The sequence below is a fragment of the Schistocerca piceifrons genome, chromosome 2, assembly GCF_021461385.2.
Source record: "Schistocerca piceifrons isolate TAMUIC-IGC-003096 chromosome 2, iqSchPice1.1, whole genome shotgun sequence".
In the NCBI taxonomy this organism is placed as follows: Eukaryota; Metazoa; Arthropoda; class Insecta; order Orthoptera; family Acrididae; genus Schistocerca; species Schistocerca piceifrons.
In genome coordinates this window covers 401500951-401516493 of record NC_060139.1, presented here as the reverse complement: position 1 = coordinate 401516493, position 15543 = coordinate 401500951, and the positions used below count along the sequence as shown (strand labels likewise).

General features: G+C 38.6%; 1 protein-coding gene across 2 annotated transcripts in view; it reads left to right on the top strand.

Annotated features, from left to right (window-relative positions):
• Positions 1-15543, top strand: part of LOC124774907 (origin recognition complex subunit 4) — a 98253-nt gene that overhangs the window by 34184 nt on the left and 48526 nt on the right. For both annotated transcript variants that reach the window (XM_047249580.1, XM_047249579.1), the window contains exon 6: positions 3431-3565. In XM_047249580.1, coding sequence (XP_047105536.1) covers positions 3431-3565 — 135 coding nt within the window. The remainder of the gene's footprint in view (positions 1-3430; positions 3566-15543) is intronic.

Genomic DNA, 15543 nt, shown 5'->3' with positions numbered 1-15543 from the left:
AGCGTACCTGCGCTTTCACTGAATGGAGCAGTCTGTACTGACTCTTGACACAATTGCAAACCACTTAGCGGAGCATTTTGCTCAGAGTTCTGCTTCTGTGAATTACCCACTGGCCTTCATCTCCCTGAAAGAGCGATTGGAATGTCGGGGCCTTTCATTTCATACACGCCACCCTGAATCGTACAATGCTTCATTCATTGAGTGGGAATTCCAAAGTGCCCCAGCCGGTTGCCCTGATACGGCTCCCGGGCCAGATCACATCCACTGTCAGATGCTCAAACACTTTCGGTGGACTGCCAGTGACACCTCCTAGACCTTTTCAACCGTATCTGGGTTGAGAGTGAGTTCCCGTCGCAATGGTGGGAAAGCGTCGTAATCCCCATGTTGAAACCTGGCAAGAACCCACTGGAAGTGGACAGCTACCGCCCCATTAGCCTCACCAACATTCTTTGCAAGTTGCTTGAACGCATGGTGAGCCGGAGGTTGAGTTGGCTACTTGAGTCTCGGGGCCTTCTGGCTCCGTCTCAGGGTGGGTTCCATAAGGGCCGCTCCATTGCAGTTCCGGCGCCAACAATTACTGGGCACTTATGCTACACACGTTTGTAGCTTGCCCGGGCACCCCTATTATTGTCTCCTGTTCCCTCAGTCAGTCGTCCATATTCGGATCGGCGGCCCCAGTCAGGGTGTATGATCGCGGTTCGTGTCAGAGCTCTTCTCTCTGGGCTTGAGGTTTTCCGTCTTCCATCTCTTTTCTGGGCCCCTCTGCGTATACCCCTGTGGTGTGTGCCCTGCCCAAGCCTTCGGCTCGATTTGGCACAGGGCCCGAAGAACTCATTCCCACCTGAGGCCCTCCACCGCCGCTGTCTTTCAATCCTTGCCACGTTTCAAGGCTCTGACGTTGTCTATACTGACGGTTCGATGGTTGCTGGTCATGTCGGTTATGCTCTTACTCTAGGGGATCTATGAACAACACTCATAGCCGGCTGGCTGCAGTGTTTTCACTGCTGAGCTGGTCGCCATCTCTCGTGCCCTAGAGTATATCTGCTCCTGCTCAGGTGAGTCCTTTGTTATCTGTAGGGACTCCCTGAGCGGTTTACGAGCTATCGACCAATGTTTCCCTAGCTCTCCTCTGGTGATGGCTATCTAGGAGTCCCTCCATACTCTTGCCCTTTGCGGCTGCTCTGTAATTTTTGTGTGGACACCGGGTCATGTAGGCATCCCGGGAAATGAACGTGTTGACATGCTGGCCAAACAGGCTTTGGTGCACCAGTCTTGGAGACTGGCCTTTCAGAGAGTGACCTCAGGTCAGTTTTGCGGCAGAAGGTACTTCACACCTGGGGTGAAGAATTGCGCACCCTTCCTTCAGCCAACAAACTTCGGGCCATCAAGGAGGCTACCGGTGCGTGGCAGTCCTGCTTGTGGGTCTCTCGCAAGGACTCTGTTGTCCTCTGCTGGCTGCGCATTGCCCACACCTGGATAACGCACAGCTATTTATTGTGCCGCGAGGCCCCACATCTATGTCGCTGCGGGTCATCTTTGACTGTGGTCCACATCTTGTTGGACTCCCTGCTTTTAACTCCGCTCAGGCAGACTTTTGCGCTGCCTGATTTGCTCCCTGCACTTTTATCAGATGACGTTGCAATGGCTGATTTAGTTTTGAGTTTTATTTGTGCAGGGGGTTTTTATTGCTTGATCTAAGTGTTTGTCCTTCTTTTGTGTTGAGTCTGGCCTTTGGCCTACTATTTTACACTGGGGTTTTTAGTGCCTTTCTTGGTGGTTGGCTTTACCACTGTCACTCTCGGTGTGATTTTCATTCCTTTTACCTGCTCTCTGTCTGTGTCTTTCTTGTCCTGTGTCGTTTCTGGTCATCTCTATTGTTTACTTTTATTCCTTGTGGGGGTTTCAAGTTCATGGAAAAAGGGACCAATGGCCCTAGTAGTCTGGTCCCTTCAATCCCACAAACCAACCAACCTATTTATGTGTGTGTGTGTGTGTGTGTGTGTGTGTGTGTGTGTGTGTGTGTGTGTGTGTGTGTCTTCTACTGTTGAAGAAGTCCAAAAGCTGAAATATTTCTAGCATCCTTTTTCATATTACCTGTCTGTGACTTGACACGTCCTCTGTAACTCTGGTAATCCAGTGAGGAGAGTGGGACAGCAGCCAGACATGAAGTACTTGAATAATGACAATTAAAACCAACAGTTGTATTGGAATCCAACGTTGTTTATTCAATACATGCTAACAGTCTCGATGCCAAAAAGCGTCGTCCTCAGGCCTCAAGCATAACCTGTCATCAGTGTATGAACTGCAATGACAAAAACCATAGGCGTCTTTAAATGGAAACAATTCTTAAGCATGTATGCCAACATGGACTACCAACAAAGTCATGTGCAGTGGGGCCAAAATCAACTGAATTCAGTATCTTGTGTGCTGGGCTTGTTACTTCTATGAAGATACATAATCCAGTTAATTTTGGCCCGCTGGTTGCACATGCAGGCATACATTCTTAATAACTGTTTCCATTTGAAGTTTCCATTGGTCTTTGTCATTGCAGTTTGTACGTTGATTGTAAGTTACCCTTGGGGTCTGAAGAGATGCTTTTTGGCATCGAAACTGATGGCATGTTTTGAATAAACGATGTTAGAATGCAATGCAGCTGTTGGTTTTAATTATTTTTCAAATCCTTCTCTGTGTGGTGAATATAATCTATCCTTTCCATATTTTTGTTATTCCATCCTGGATTTTTTCATTGTTGTTTTTGCCTAAGATAACTTAAGATATTTTTGGTTGGTTTTATTGAAATTTGGCTCTTAATAAAAGATATCCAAGACAATGATTAAATTAAAATTTCATTGACCTGTTGGTAGTACAATAACTAAGAAAATTTATTTATAATGATGCAATTGACATTGCTTTCCATCTGACATTTGCAGTGTTAAGAGTTTACAAGGAGGCATCGACTCTTTTTACCTTGAAGTGTACGCTGGTAACATCAGTGTGACTAATCATGAGAAGTTAAATTAGCAGCTTATTCTGGATACCTAATGGTGTAAAAATCTTGATATCCTAGAGGTGAAGGAAATATGAATATTTTCAGTTTGTTCACATTGTTCTCTTTACTTGTTGGAAATGAGAAGGGGCTGATGCAATTTGTATTTTCTTATGTATAGATTTCATTTGCTCACTGTGTGCTCCAAACTAGACTTCCATTGGTTGTTACTAACTTGTGAAGATGCACTGTCATCAGCTTGATACAGCATGTGGGTGGCCTCATTATAACTTTACCTTTTTTTCTGTATTGTATCCAAGAATAATACAAGAAAATCTTTTATTCGTCCTAGGAAATTAGTAACATTGTTGTTGCCACCATATTAATAGTAATATATGTGTACCCTGTTCTAATCAGCATAAAATTGATTACTGTCATATACAGTTCCAGGTTATCTCCAGATTATCAGTTGAAAAGCCAATGCTTCAAGTATCAGATTTTGTGGAGATTTACGAAAAAAACATGGAAGATTCAAAGATGAATATGCTGAATGGGTTATCTGTCTTGGAACTATGTCTGGTAAGCTAAACAATTTTCTTTTTTACTTAAATACAGTTTTAAAACCATTATGATTTAGTTCTGCAGTAATGTTTGGTTTTTAATATATAGTTGCAGGATTGTGGCAATATTCTGTACTCTTCTTGCTCTGATTTTCAACTCAGTACTCTACCTCACTGCTTTCACATTGCCCCCCCCCCCCCCCCCCCTTTTCTTCCCTCCTGATGAAATTAATTTCTTTTACAAGTTTAGAGTTCATAATTTAACATTACTAATTATTGCCATTTTGTGTTCAAATTAGAACTACTACTGTTTTTCGGTATCAATGGTTGTTAGGGAGTGATACTGTATCCATTTTAGCAGCTTCAGCAATCATCAGATCAGTGTGCATATGTAACGGCGTGTTGGAAAGAGACATTCAGTAATATGTTCATGTGTATTGTGTGACTAATAAACAAGCATGATGACTATTAGCAATAAATGGTCACAGAATTTTTTATATGCTGTACAGATTCACTATTACTGCAGGTAGTTGCATATAAAGCCAACATATCATTGAAAATGGATTGCACAAAGGTTTTCTCTAAGTATTGGTCTGTAACTATGTTATGTTGGTCTGTAATGTGTGTGCATGTGCAAACAAACAAATATTGTAACACTAAATTTCTCTCAATACCTGTATACTTCATGAAGTATGAGCTGGCTGTATGGTCTACGCTAAATACCAATAAACTCAAATTTGTTTGAGCCTTAAAATGGAACTGGTAATGTAAATACATGATAGTATTATCTCAGTAAAGCTAGCACTTCATAAAGAATCCTACTTAAATATCATATCTGCCTATGCACCACAACTGCCAAAGAACAGATAAACATTTGCAAATGATGCAAAAAGCGGAGCAAAGACTATTATTTGGAGACCTAAGTGATCTTGTGGGGAAAATACAAGCATGAATATAATGGTTTTCATTTTATTTGTAGAGGTCCATCTTGATCACATAAATTCTACATTTCACAATTACCAGTTTTGGCCACTGCCATTTTCAGGTCAGTTCAAAATTGAAAAACAGGGTCATTCCATGCCAAGTGGTCTAGCGGCTCCCACATGACCCTCATGGATTTTGACGAAATTTTGTATGAACATTCACATATGTTCTCAATGAACACTGGTAAAGTTTCAGTCACAGAAATTCAATACTTTCGGAGATACATTCACTCGTTTAAGACCATAGCACAGCTTTCTATAGTGCGTCCTTGAATTTTCAGCAACTTTGAGATGAGATATCTCTGTAAGTATTTGCATGAAAGAAACAAAACTTGGCCATCTTATACAACTTCTAAAGCTCTTTAAAGTAAAATATTAAGAAAAGGATTTCTGAGCAATTTTCATATAGATAATTTGAAGCAAAGTTGGGCAAAAAAATAGCTGTTAAAAAAAAAAAAAAAAAAAAAAAAAAAAAATGTGAACTTTAGTTTTTTATATCTCCAAAAGTAATTGTGGGATGTACATGAAACTTTGCACACCATAACTCACCTACACAAGGTCTTAGAATATAAAATATCATTCTCCTATTGCTTTCCATTATTTCAAAAATCTAGGGTAAATTTGACGATTTTTCAAAAAGTGCTAAAATGGGTATATTTAGTCAAATTTTTCAAAAACGTGTTTTCTCCAAACTCTTCTAAACTATGGTCATTAGAAAGAGCATATTCTAAACTATCTAGAAAAGTGGATTTGGTTTTGCAATGCAAGCATATAAGGCCCTAAAAAGTAGCATCATCAAAGAGGCGCACTGGAAGTTCGAACACATTTTTCTGGCACTCAAATTATACCTGAAGTCTTTTATTTTGCTTATACATGTTTATTAATGTCTGTCCAGCTTAAGTTCGAATAGAAAAAGAATAAAAATAGAAACAATGTTATTTCTTAATTGTCACCTCACCCCCCCCCCCCCCCTCTCTCTCTCTCTCTCTCTCTCTCTATCTATCAATCTATCTCTATCTCTCTCTTATCTCTCTCTCTCTCTCTCTCTCTCTCACACACACACACACACACACACACACACACACACACACACACACACACACGCACACACTATTATTATTAAGAATGAATGTAAATCATAAAATTTATTTGCATAATCATCTAATTATTAGTTGCGTGTTTAATGAACAACACCAGTTTACTGATGGAAAAGAAGTGTATAAATGAGTTGCTATGGTCCATGGTGGCTTAACCACTGCTAGTTTCATTTCACCTGAGAAAACTAGCATTCCCGTTGCCATAGGGGCCACGCCCAATAGCTTAGCAACAACAGCCACGGGTGGGTTTCTTTACCACAGGATCCCAAGCCTGATAAGGGTTTCTTTACACAGGTTCCCAAGCCTGATAGTAAAATTATTTAAGTGCTCTGTGTAAAATTAGAAGGCACTCTTGGGTTCCTTAGATTGTTTCCTCAAACCTATTTCAATTTTTGATGTGATAGACAATAAGCTACTATTTAATTCTTCTTTTGGTGTAAAGTCCTTATCAGAATGTGTTGATGAGGCTGATAAAGCTTCGTCCAAGTGTTTATTTAAGGTAGTCCTGCAAGCCGGACAAATTTTCTGACCTGGCTTTATGTTATTAGCAAGCTGCTTCTTCAACATATCAGAAGCCTTATTAGCTCTTTCAGTATCAAGATTGCGAATTCCTGCCTTACCATTATGATTCACCTTCCCAAAGGGATTGAAGCATTTTTTTTGTAACCTCTCATATTGTGTCAATAACAGGGCTTCATGGTGTAGGCAAACTTGAGAGGTATTGTCCAGCTTTGCTTCAGAATGTCGGACCAACAACTCTTTTTCCTCATCACTAAAATCTGCAAACCATTTAAAGCAGCTTTTTTGGCAAAGAAAAAGACATGACACTTTGTTCCACTATCTCCTTGCCCAATTGAGCAGGAAGGTATCCTGTTCCCTTCTGCATCCATCTGTAATCAGTAACTAAATAATGTATTTGGCCTCTAAGTGCAAATTATAATCTGCTTAAATTTCAGACAAATTGCTACTGAATGAAATTATACACAATGTATAATACCAATGAAAAAATCTAATAAGAGATATATGCTATAAAAGACACAATCAAAACAATAGTAAATGAGATTACAAACTTTGATGGTCTTACGAATCACTGAACAATCCACACTCAGTCAAGAGAACCCACTCACTATGCTGCAAATACACCACTGAAATACTGATTGTTCAAACAAGGCTCACAATAATGAAACAATCTGATTGTTAAAGTAATTGTTGCCATTATATTTTCTATAAACAGTGAATCTTGTGAATTTTCTCTGTGAAACTAGTGGTTACGTATTTACCAAGGTAGCAGGCTACATTTAAGTGTGATTAAATACAAAATTAAAACTCTTAGATGTTTAACCAACAAATTTCACACGTTTCCCTAATAACTTTAAGACAAAAATTCACAGGTTACAACACCTACGCATTAAAATCTCTGCAATATTGATTGGAAAATTTAAATCACTTGATGCATGATTCAAGCAAACTGATTCTTTTTTGGAAAAATGTTTTATACAATTGAATCCAAAAATTAGGTCTTCATTTTCGACTTGTAAATATTTACAATTTTGAGAAGCACAAAAAATATGAAGCTATTATTCATTGAATTCTTTATGATCTCTCTCTCTCTCTCTCTCTCTCTCTCTCTCTCTCTCTCTCTGTCTCTCTCTCTCTCTCTCTCTCTCTCTCTCTCTCTCTCTCTCTCTCTTTTTTTACAAATGAGAAGAGTTTTATGCAGATGAACACTTACGATAAAAGCAGAAGGGCTACTTCTCATAGTTTTGAAGTTTTTCTGACAGTTTCATTGCCTATTTACTAGAGCTTTTTATTTCAATTATTCAAGGCACTAATAAACATTTATTAGGCATAATAAAAGGTTTCAGGTATAATTTGAGTGCCAGGAAAATGTGTTCAAACTTCCAGTGCGCCTCTTTAATGATGCTACTTTTTAGGGCCTTATATGCTTGCATTGCAAAACCAAATCCACTTTTCTAGATAGTTTAGAATATGCTCTTTCTAATGACCATAGTTTAGAAGAGTTTGGAGAAAACACTTTTTTGAAAAATTTTACTAAAAATACCCATTTTTAGCACTTTTTGAAAAATCGTCAACTTCATCCTAGATTTTTGAAATAATGGAAAGCTATAGGAGAATGGAATTTTATATTCTAAGACCTTGTGTTGGTGAGTTATGGTGTGCAAAGTTTCATGTACATCCCACAATTACTTTTGGAGATTAAAAAACTAAAGTTCGCATTTTTTTTAAACAGCTATTTTTTCGCCCAACTTTGCTTCAAATTATCTATACGAAAATTGCTCAGAAATCCTTTTCTTAATATTTTACTTTAAAGAGCTCTAAAAGTTGTATAAGATGGCCAAGTTTTGTTTCTTTCATGCAAATACTTACAGAGATATCTCATCTCAAAGTTGCTGAAAATTCAAGGATGCACTATTGGAAGCTGTGCTATGGTTTGAAACAAGTGACTATATCTCTGCAAGTATTGAATTTCTGAAACTGAAGCTTTGCCAGTGTTCATTGAGAACATGTGTGAATGTTCATACAAAATTTCATCATAATCCATTATGGTCATGTGGGAACATTTCTGGATATTAGACCACTTGGCACGGAATGGCCCAACAGTGATGTAACCAAGTAAGTGAAATTAGCTGAGGCAAAATCTACAACAGGCTGAGGGATGACAAGAAAAACAAAAATATTAACATGATTAACAGCCATCATATCATAAAATATTCGTCTGTGGATATCAACATCAGAATCTATATATCTACGTACATAGTAAGTGCTGGTGATGGCCTGGATGCTTCAGTATTATACAAATAACTGAGGCCAGTAGAGGGCACTAATATTCGGGAACAAGGGTAACCAGTATCATTAAATGAAACAACAAGTTTACTGTTACCAGTTCTGGCGGTTTCCAGTGATTAAGGGTGGCAGTGTGGTACTGGCATGCAAGACTCTCACTCCTTCCTTGGCTGTCGAACTTACTTGGAGTTGCTTGCTTTGCCGATCTTCTTTCAGGATAGCCAGCTGCGATATTCTGCCCAGCTTCTTCTCCGAACAATAGATGTTACTCTGTAGGAATTCTCTATACTTTTAAATAACTTTGTATACTCGAGAATACTTTGAACTCAATCTCACTGTATTTTCATAACACATAACAGTTTTCATACACTGAAACATTTCCTGTAAGCTTGACACCTTCCAGTCTGACAGAAGCTATTACAATCATCTTTCTACAAATACAGTATGTAAATCTCTCCAAGTTTAACAAGACAACTGCCCATACCTTACGACAGTAAGTGAGAGAATGAATGAGTCAAAGTCCCTTCTTTTCTTTCAACAACCTTCAAATGTTCGCACAATAATGTTTTACGTCATGCAGAGTACGATGCGTTTATTCCATGAGCGGGACAGCGGGACGTGTAAATCCTTAGACGGACTCGGCGACTACCTGCTTGCGCCGATCATCCGTCTGATACACGTCTGTTGTGCACACACACAATTGAGGGGCAGTAGATGTAGTTCTACTTTACCACACTTATCTCTAAAATGTGTGTTCAAGGCGTTGAAAGTACAATTGTCTCTAGAATTTACCCCAAAATTCTCGAGGCACTACATATCCTCCCCCCCACCCCCCTCCCCTTTAGCTTGAACACACGATATTTTGTACATGTTTGTTATGTACATCAGTATCGTATTTATATAACATTATTTTATGATTCCAACAGTTTTCCTTTTACCAATTGTGTACGTAATACATAACGCTCTTTCTTTTTCCATTTTAATACCATTATTACCATGGACATTTTGGTCAATTTAAATTTTATAAGGGCATGGATCTTTCTGTTCCCTTTCCAATCATAAATTCCGAGTGTGCATTACCTAGCGTATGCTGTTATTTCCTCTTACTTCGCACACTACTTTCTGTAAGTATGGATTTATTCAGTCTTTATTACAATCTGGAGGAACTCGTGGTCAATAAAGGTGTTGTTTTCAACACATGTAACTTCACACAAATATAACAATGCGAATGGAAACGAGAATTCAAACCTACCAGAATAATATCTACAAAATGTGTGACTTTTATCACGATACTGCCCTTTTCCTTTAGGCACAGTACCTATACCTTACCCAATGGTGGATACTATGAATGCACTACATCCTTCCGTTTTGGTAGATACGCCCCTTTAAACAAATTCCTAATGCACTATGGTACAGGTCAATCCCCTTCTTGGTGCCCCTGCCTGCACAGTATAGGTCAGCCTTCCTTGGGTCTGCATACATGCCCTTTTCCATCCAATCAATTCTGGGTGCGCCCTCTGTATCCTTCCTGTGTAGGCTTCATAGTCCATTGCCCTAGTATACATATTTATGTATGCTATGATTCAAAGCTACCTGGAAAAATTAATATCCTACTTTACCCCTCACACTTACTTCACAATACTTCCTTTAACCCTTTTGATTCCTCCATTTCTCTTCCAGTCCTATGCTCCCAATAGACACCACACTTGGAAATATTATATACACAATCTTCCTACTTATACTCTGTTTGTCCCATTAGCCTACCATTCATCAGAATAGTTGGTAGACTGACACCAATTCTGTCCACTGTAATATGCACTCCTTATCCAACGTACACCTACTACGATGTAATACTGTCATCATAACCATGAATGCTCTATTCTTACCTATATAAATAACCCTGTACATGACCATGAATACTCTTCTGTACATACCTTTACATGATGTGGAACCGTTAACTCACATAACCATAAGCGCATACCTATCACTAGGCGCACGATTTTCCCCCTCCAACACCTGACGGTTCTCACATTACCTTAAACTGTACTCGTTCTGTTTGTGTCTTTGTGTTTCACTGTGTGTAAGTGTATAGGTAGTCACGTAGCCTGATTCTTCAGCCAGCTTATGTAAAATGAGTTGAAGGTTATAAAAAACCACAGAAATTGAGAAGGACTTCAGCGATAGAAGTGTTTGCATGTGGACAGAGGGAAAGATAGACTGGTACTCAAAAGAGAAATAAGAAAGGAAAAAGTAGAAATGGTTGCTAAGATCGAAGAAGAGAAAGAAGTAGCCCCAAAGACAGGAAACCCTTCCCACTCCCCTTCCCCAAGATCCCCACTTTGCCATTACTTGGGTGAGAAGCCAGAGGAGGTATGATGTTAAACATCTCCTGCTGAACAGACATTCTCACCTTCAGCTGTGGAGTCCCTGAAGAAAGATCTTAGCAACTCCTCTGGAATGGCAAATGGTGAAGAATCAGTCACACTTGTCTGCGAGGGTCATTTGAAAGGTGTGGGTAGCCAGCCGTGGTGGCCAAGTGGTTCTAGGTGCTACAGTCTGGAGCCGCGCGACCGCTACGGTCGCAGGTTTGAACCCTGCCTCGGGCATGGATGTGTGTGCTGTCCTTAGGCTAGTTAGGTTTAAGTAGTTCTAAGTTCTAGGGGACTGATGACCTCGGAAGTTAAGTCCCATAGTGCTCAGAGCCATTTGAACCATTTTTTTTAAAGGTGTGGCATTTGTGTAGTGTTAACCTTGTGTACCCACACTGCCCATCCCCTTTCAAAATTGATACAACCCCCCCCCCTCCCCCCCCCCCCCCATTCATATGATATCTCACAAACAGTATAAATATTCTATAAAAATAGGAAATTGTACACTACAACCAAATAGTTAATCTACAGTTAGTCACTTCACATTATATCTTGTGCACACATAAAATACCCTGTTCACTTTGTCATCTAGGTATCATTCTTCTTAAACAGTGACACGGGTTAGAAGAAGGATTATAGTTGGATATTAGTATTTGACGGATCCCTTCCCATGCTAAAACTTCTTTAAACTCGTTACTAGTAAACTGAGGTCCATTGTCAGAAGGAAATCGTTTTGGTTTGCCTACTTAGAGAAAGTATTGTTGTAGACAATGTATTACAGTTGGTGTGTTTGCTTTTTTAATTGGATTGAATTTAACATACTTTGACCAACACTCTATGAGGACAAAAATGTAGACCACTCCTCCTCTTCTTTTTGGAATTGGTCCAAAGAAATCTGCAGTGGTTAGATCATGTAATGCTTTAGGAATAATTGGATACATCTTATATTTAACGTGAGAGTTATCCTCTTTTACTTTCTGACAAATCTCGCAAGTCTTAATGACTAAATGCCACTTTATGTCCTAGCTTTTTAAAGTAATAGAACTTATTCATATGTGCAGTGCATTTCTTTATACCAAAATGTCCATAACTCTTATGAATTTACCACACTAACTCGTCTTCAATTAGACTTGATATACATAAAGGCCAATGTCGCGTTGTCTTACTGTCTCTTCAGAACAGATTATATCGCACAATCTTCCACCTTCCCTCTTGACTAGGTGGTAGCGATTTCCTGACACACATAGTAAAGATATCTGTAAAATAAGGTTCATGTTGGATGTTCTATGTAATTTTCTAAGCTAGCTCTTGCATTTTGTTGCTTGAATATTCTAATGTTAGAAAATTAATCGCAAAGATTACGCCAGGTGCTTGTGAATGCTTCAGTTCTTTCATGCCTACTGGTAGCCGAGACAAAACGTCGGGTACAATTTTCTCCGAACCCTTTACATAATGGATCTTAATCTTGGAGAAACAACATCCACCGCATCAATCTACTATGTAGTAAGCAGCTATTCATTAGAAATGACAGAGCTTGGTGATCTGTATAGACATATATTTTGGACCCTCATATCAGTGTTTGGAATTTTTGTATACTCCATACTATGGCTAATAATTCCTTTTCTGTTGATGTATAATTTAATTAATGATTGTGGAGACTCCGGTTGGCAAAAGATATTGATGGAACAGCTCTGCTGCTATACCATAATCTGATGCATCGGTCGAAATCTTAAATGGTTCACCCATTGCCGGATGGTTCAGTATCGGTGATTCTGATAGAGCTAGCTCGCTTTGCCTTTTCAAATGCTTCCTGTGCCTCTTGGTCCCAATGCCATGGTACTCCCTTTTCGTAATAAATGCAAAAGTCGAGGGTCGTTCAACTTTACTTCGTACATAACGTCTTATAATACCCTGCCATTCCAAGAAATCCCTTCAATTTTCTTATATTTCTAGGTGTTGGACACTCCTTAATAGTTTTTATACATTCTGGATCAGGCTTAATTTGTTGTACACCTACTATATGTCCCAAAAATTTTCGTTCTTGCCTTGCAAAGTGTGACTTAGACAGTTTTACGTAATACCTTTTTCTTTGAATTTTTTCTGTGTTTTCTTCAAGGTTAGGCAACACTCATTCCAGGTGGGTGATATTATCAATATATCATCTACATATATAATTAAATCCTTTAGTAACTCTTTACCTATCGGTTCGTCCAGCGTACGTATAAACACTGATACCAAGATACTTAACCCAAATGGTAACACATTAAAATGATACGATTTTCCATCAAAAAGGAATGCTGTATATTTTCTTGAATCTGGATGCGCGTGCCCAGTATGAGCCGCACACCGCCTGTAGCATTTTTCACAACTACCAAGGGATTATTTATAATGCTTGTACCGTGTTCTATTATTTTATTATCTACCATTTTATATATTTCCTCCTTAACCACCTCTTTTAAACTCACCGGTATCGGGTACGGTTAACAGAAAAATGGTTTATCATCTCTGATCTTAAATTTACAAACATAATACGACCTGGACTATCTGAAAATACCATCTCGTATTCTAATAGATTTTCAGCTAAATCTGCTTTCTGGTCATTGGTTATTATTGGGGATTCATTTACTTTATTCTATATCTCAGCTTGTTGTGATGTATGGCTTATGTTTTCCATCTCTGGTGACATTTGAGCTGTTGCAGGTAATCGTAAACTCTGGTGTTCAGTTGTTTGTTTATCAACATAACTGTCTACTAGAAACTTAATACGGTATTTGTCTATCCCGAGTCCGAAATAAAGGCAGCTGTCTTCAAAATTCAGTATAACGTTAAGCTCCGACGGCCAATCTAAGCCAAATAATACCTCTCTATTAATATTTTCTGCTACCAGCAGTGTTTGCCGGAACGTAATCTCACCAATGTTACAGTTTACTTGCGTTTTGTGTTTAACAACCTTACTTTTAGTTCCAGTTATACCGAATATATATACTCCTGTTACTGGTAATACAGGTAAGTTATTGTTAGTTCTTAATGTATTAAAAAATCCACTCGAAATAAGTGATACTTCACTACCAGAATCAGTAAATATGTCCACTTCAGAATCTTCTACTTTTCCAACTATAATTGGTTGTGGATTAATTGTAGCTACACTAGGTTCTTCTAGTAGTAACCATTCTTTTGTTGATACTTAATGTGTAAAGGAAACATACTCATTATGAGGTAGGCCTCTTAATGTATTTCTATGACCTTGGCCCCCGCCCCGGTTACCAAACCTTGGTATGATGTTTCCATTTTGAGCCCTATTATTGCCAGGTACAAATTCTTGTGTAGTTACTGGGCCTATATTCGAAGGTGGATGTCCTTTCTGATAATTTCCATTACCCCTGTTCCGCTTACATCGGTGTACTCTAGCCAAATTTGTCTCATGTCTTTTGAAATTACTAGAGCTATTATCATTACTCCTCCTGAATTTTGGTTCTCATTCTGATGCACATTCTGGTCTTTATTTATCGCATCAAGTGTGTGTACAAAGAATAATAGCTCTTCTACTGTCTTCCACCGACTACATAATATGTCTTTCCTAGTGTAAGTGGGTAATTGCTTTATCAAAATTTGTACCAACCCTTCTTCTTCCATTGGTTTATCTAAACATTTAGCTCTTGTTAAATGCCAGTCGAAATATTTTCTCATTGTACCCCACGTACTATTGTAATACTTTGGGTCCCATAAATCCGATATTAACTTCTCCTGGGCACAATATGACCAATATTTCTCCTTAAACTTTCTCTGAAAGTCCGCCAAAGACAAGAAATTGTCTATATTCATTGTGTCCCATTCGGAAGCCTCTCCTAAAAGGTAGCCTGCAGCAAACTCTATCTTTTTTTGCATCTTCCCAATTTTTTGGTAAGGCCTGATTAAATCACTTTACGAAATGTGTTGGATGCACATTTCCATCTGGTTTAAATTTGGGCAATAGTCGGTGAGTCCAGAATTTGCTCCCCATTGTAAATCTGTTACTACTTCATTAGTCAACACTACTTTCTGTGAAACTACCCCTTTTTCTACTTTATTCTTGATAAGTAAATGCCTTTCTTAGTATTGTCAAGTTCTGACGCTAAACGTGATGGAACATTATCTGTGTTTACCCTCTCGGCCACTTTCCGGTCGATTAATTCCTCTACTTGTTCCTCCGGATCACTTATATTTATGGTGTCTGAGGTTGCTAGCTTTCCCTTAAAATTTCTCTCCATCACATCTACACGAGTGTTGACCCCTGCAATTTGTGATTCAACAATAGGGATCAGTTTGTCTTGTCTTTCAGTGGAATCATTTAAAGTATGTAACCTTTGTTTCACTGTGTCAAATGTAATGTTACACACATTTTGAAATGATCCTAATTTTTCATTAAACTCCGACTCTTCTTTAAATCTACTCGTAAATTTTCCAATTTATCATTTAACACCTCAAATTTGGAATTTAAAGCTTCACCCTGTTCTTCTCATTTTTCAAAAGCTTCACCCTGTGCTTCAAGTTTTTCATTTAACGAAGCATTCTGAGCATCTAATTTGGTGTTCAATTGTGTATTTTCTGCATTTAATTGAATACTTTGAGCTTTGATTAAGCTTATTACTTCAGATAAATCTGGCATGTCTTCGTTCACCGTCATGGTTATGGCTGGTCCTGCAGTTTCTGTAGGTTGTCGTTCCTTCTCCATGGGCCTAATTTTTTGCGATCTTGTGATCATAA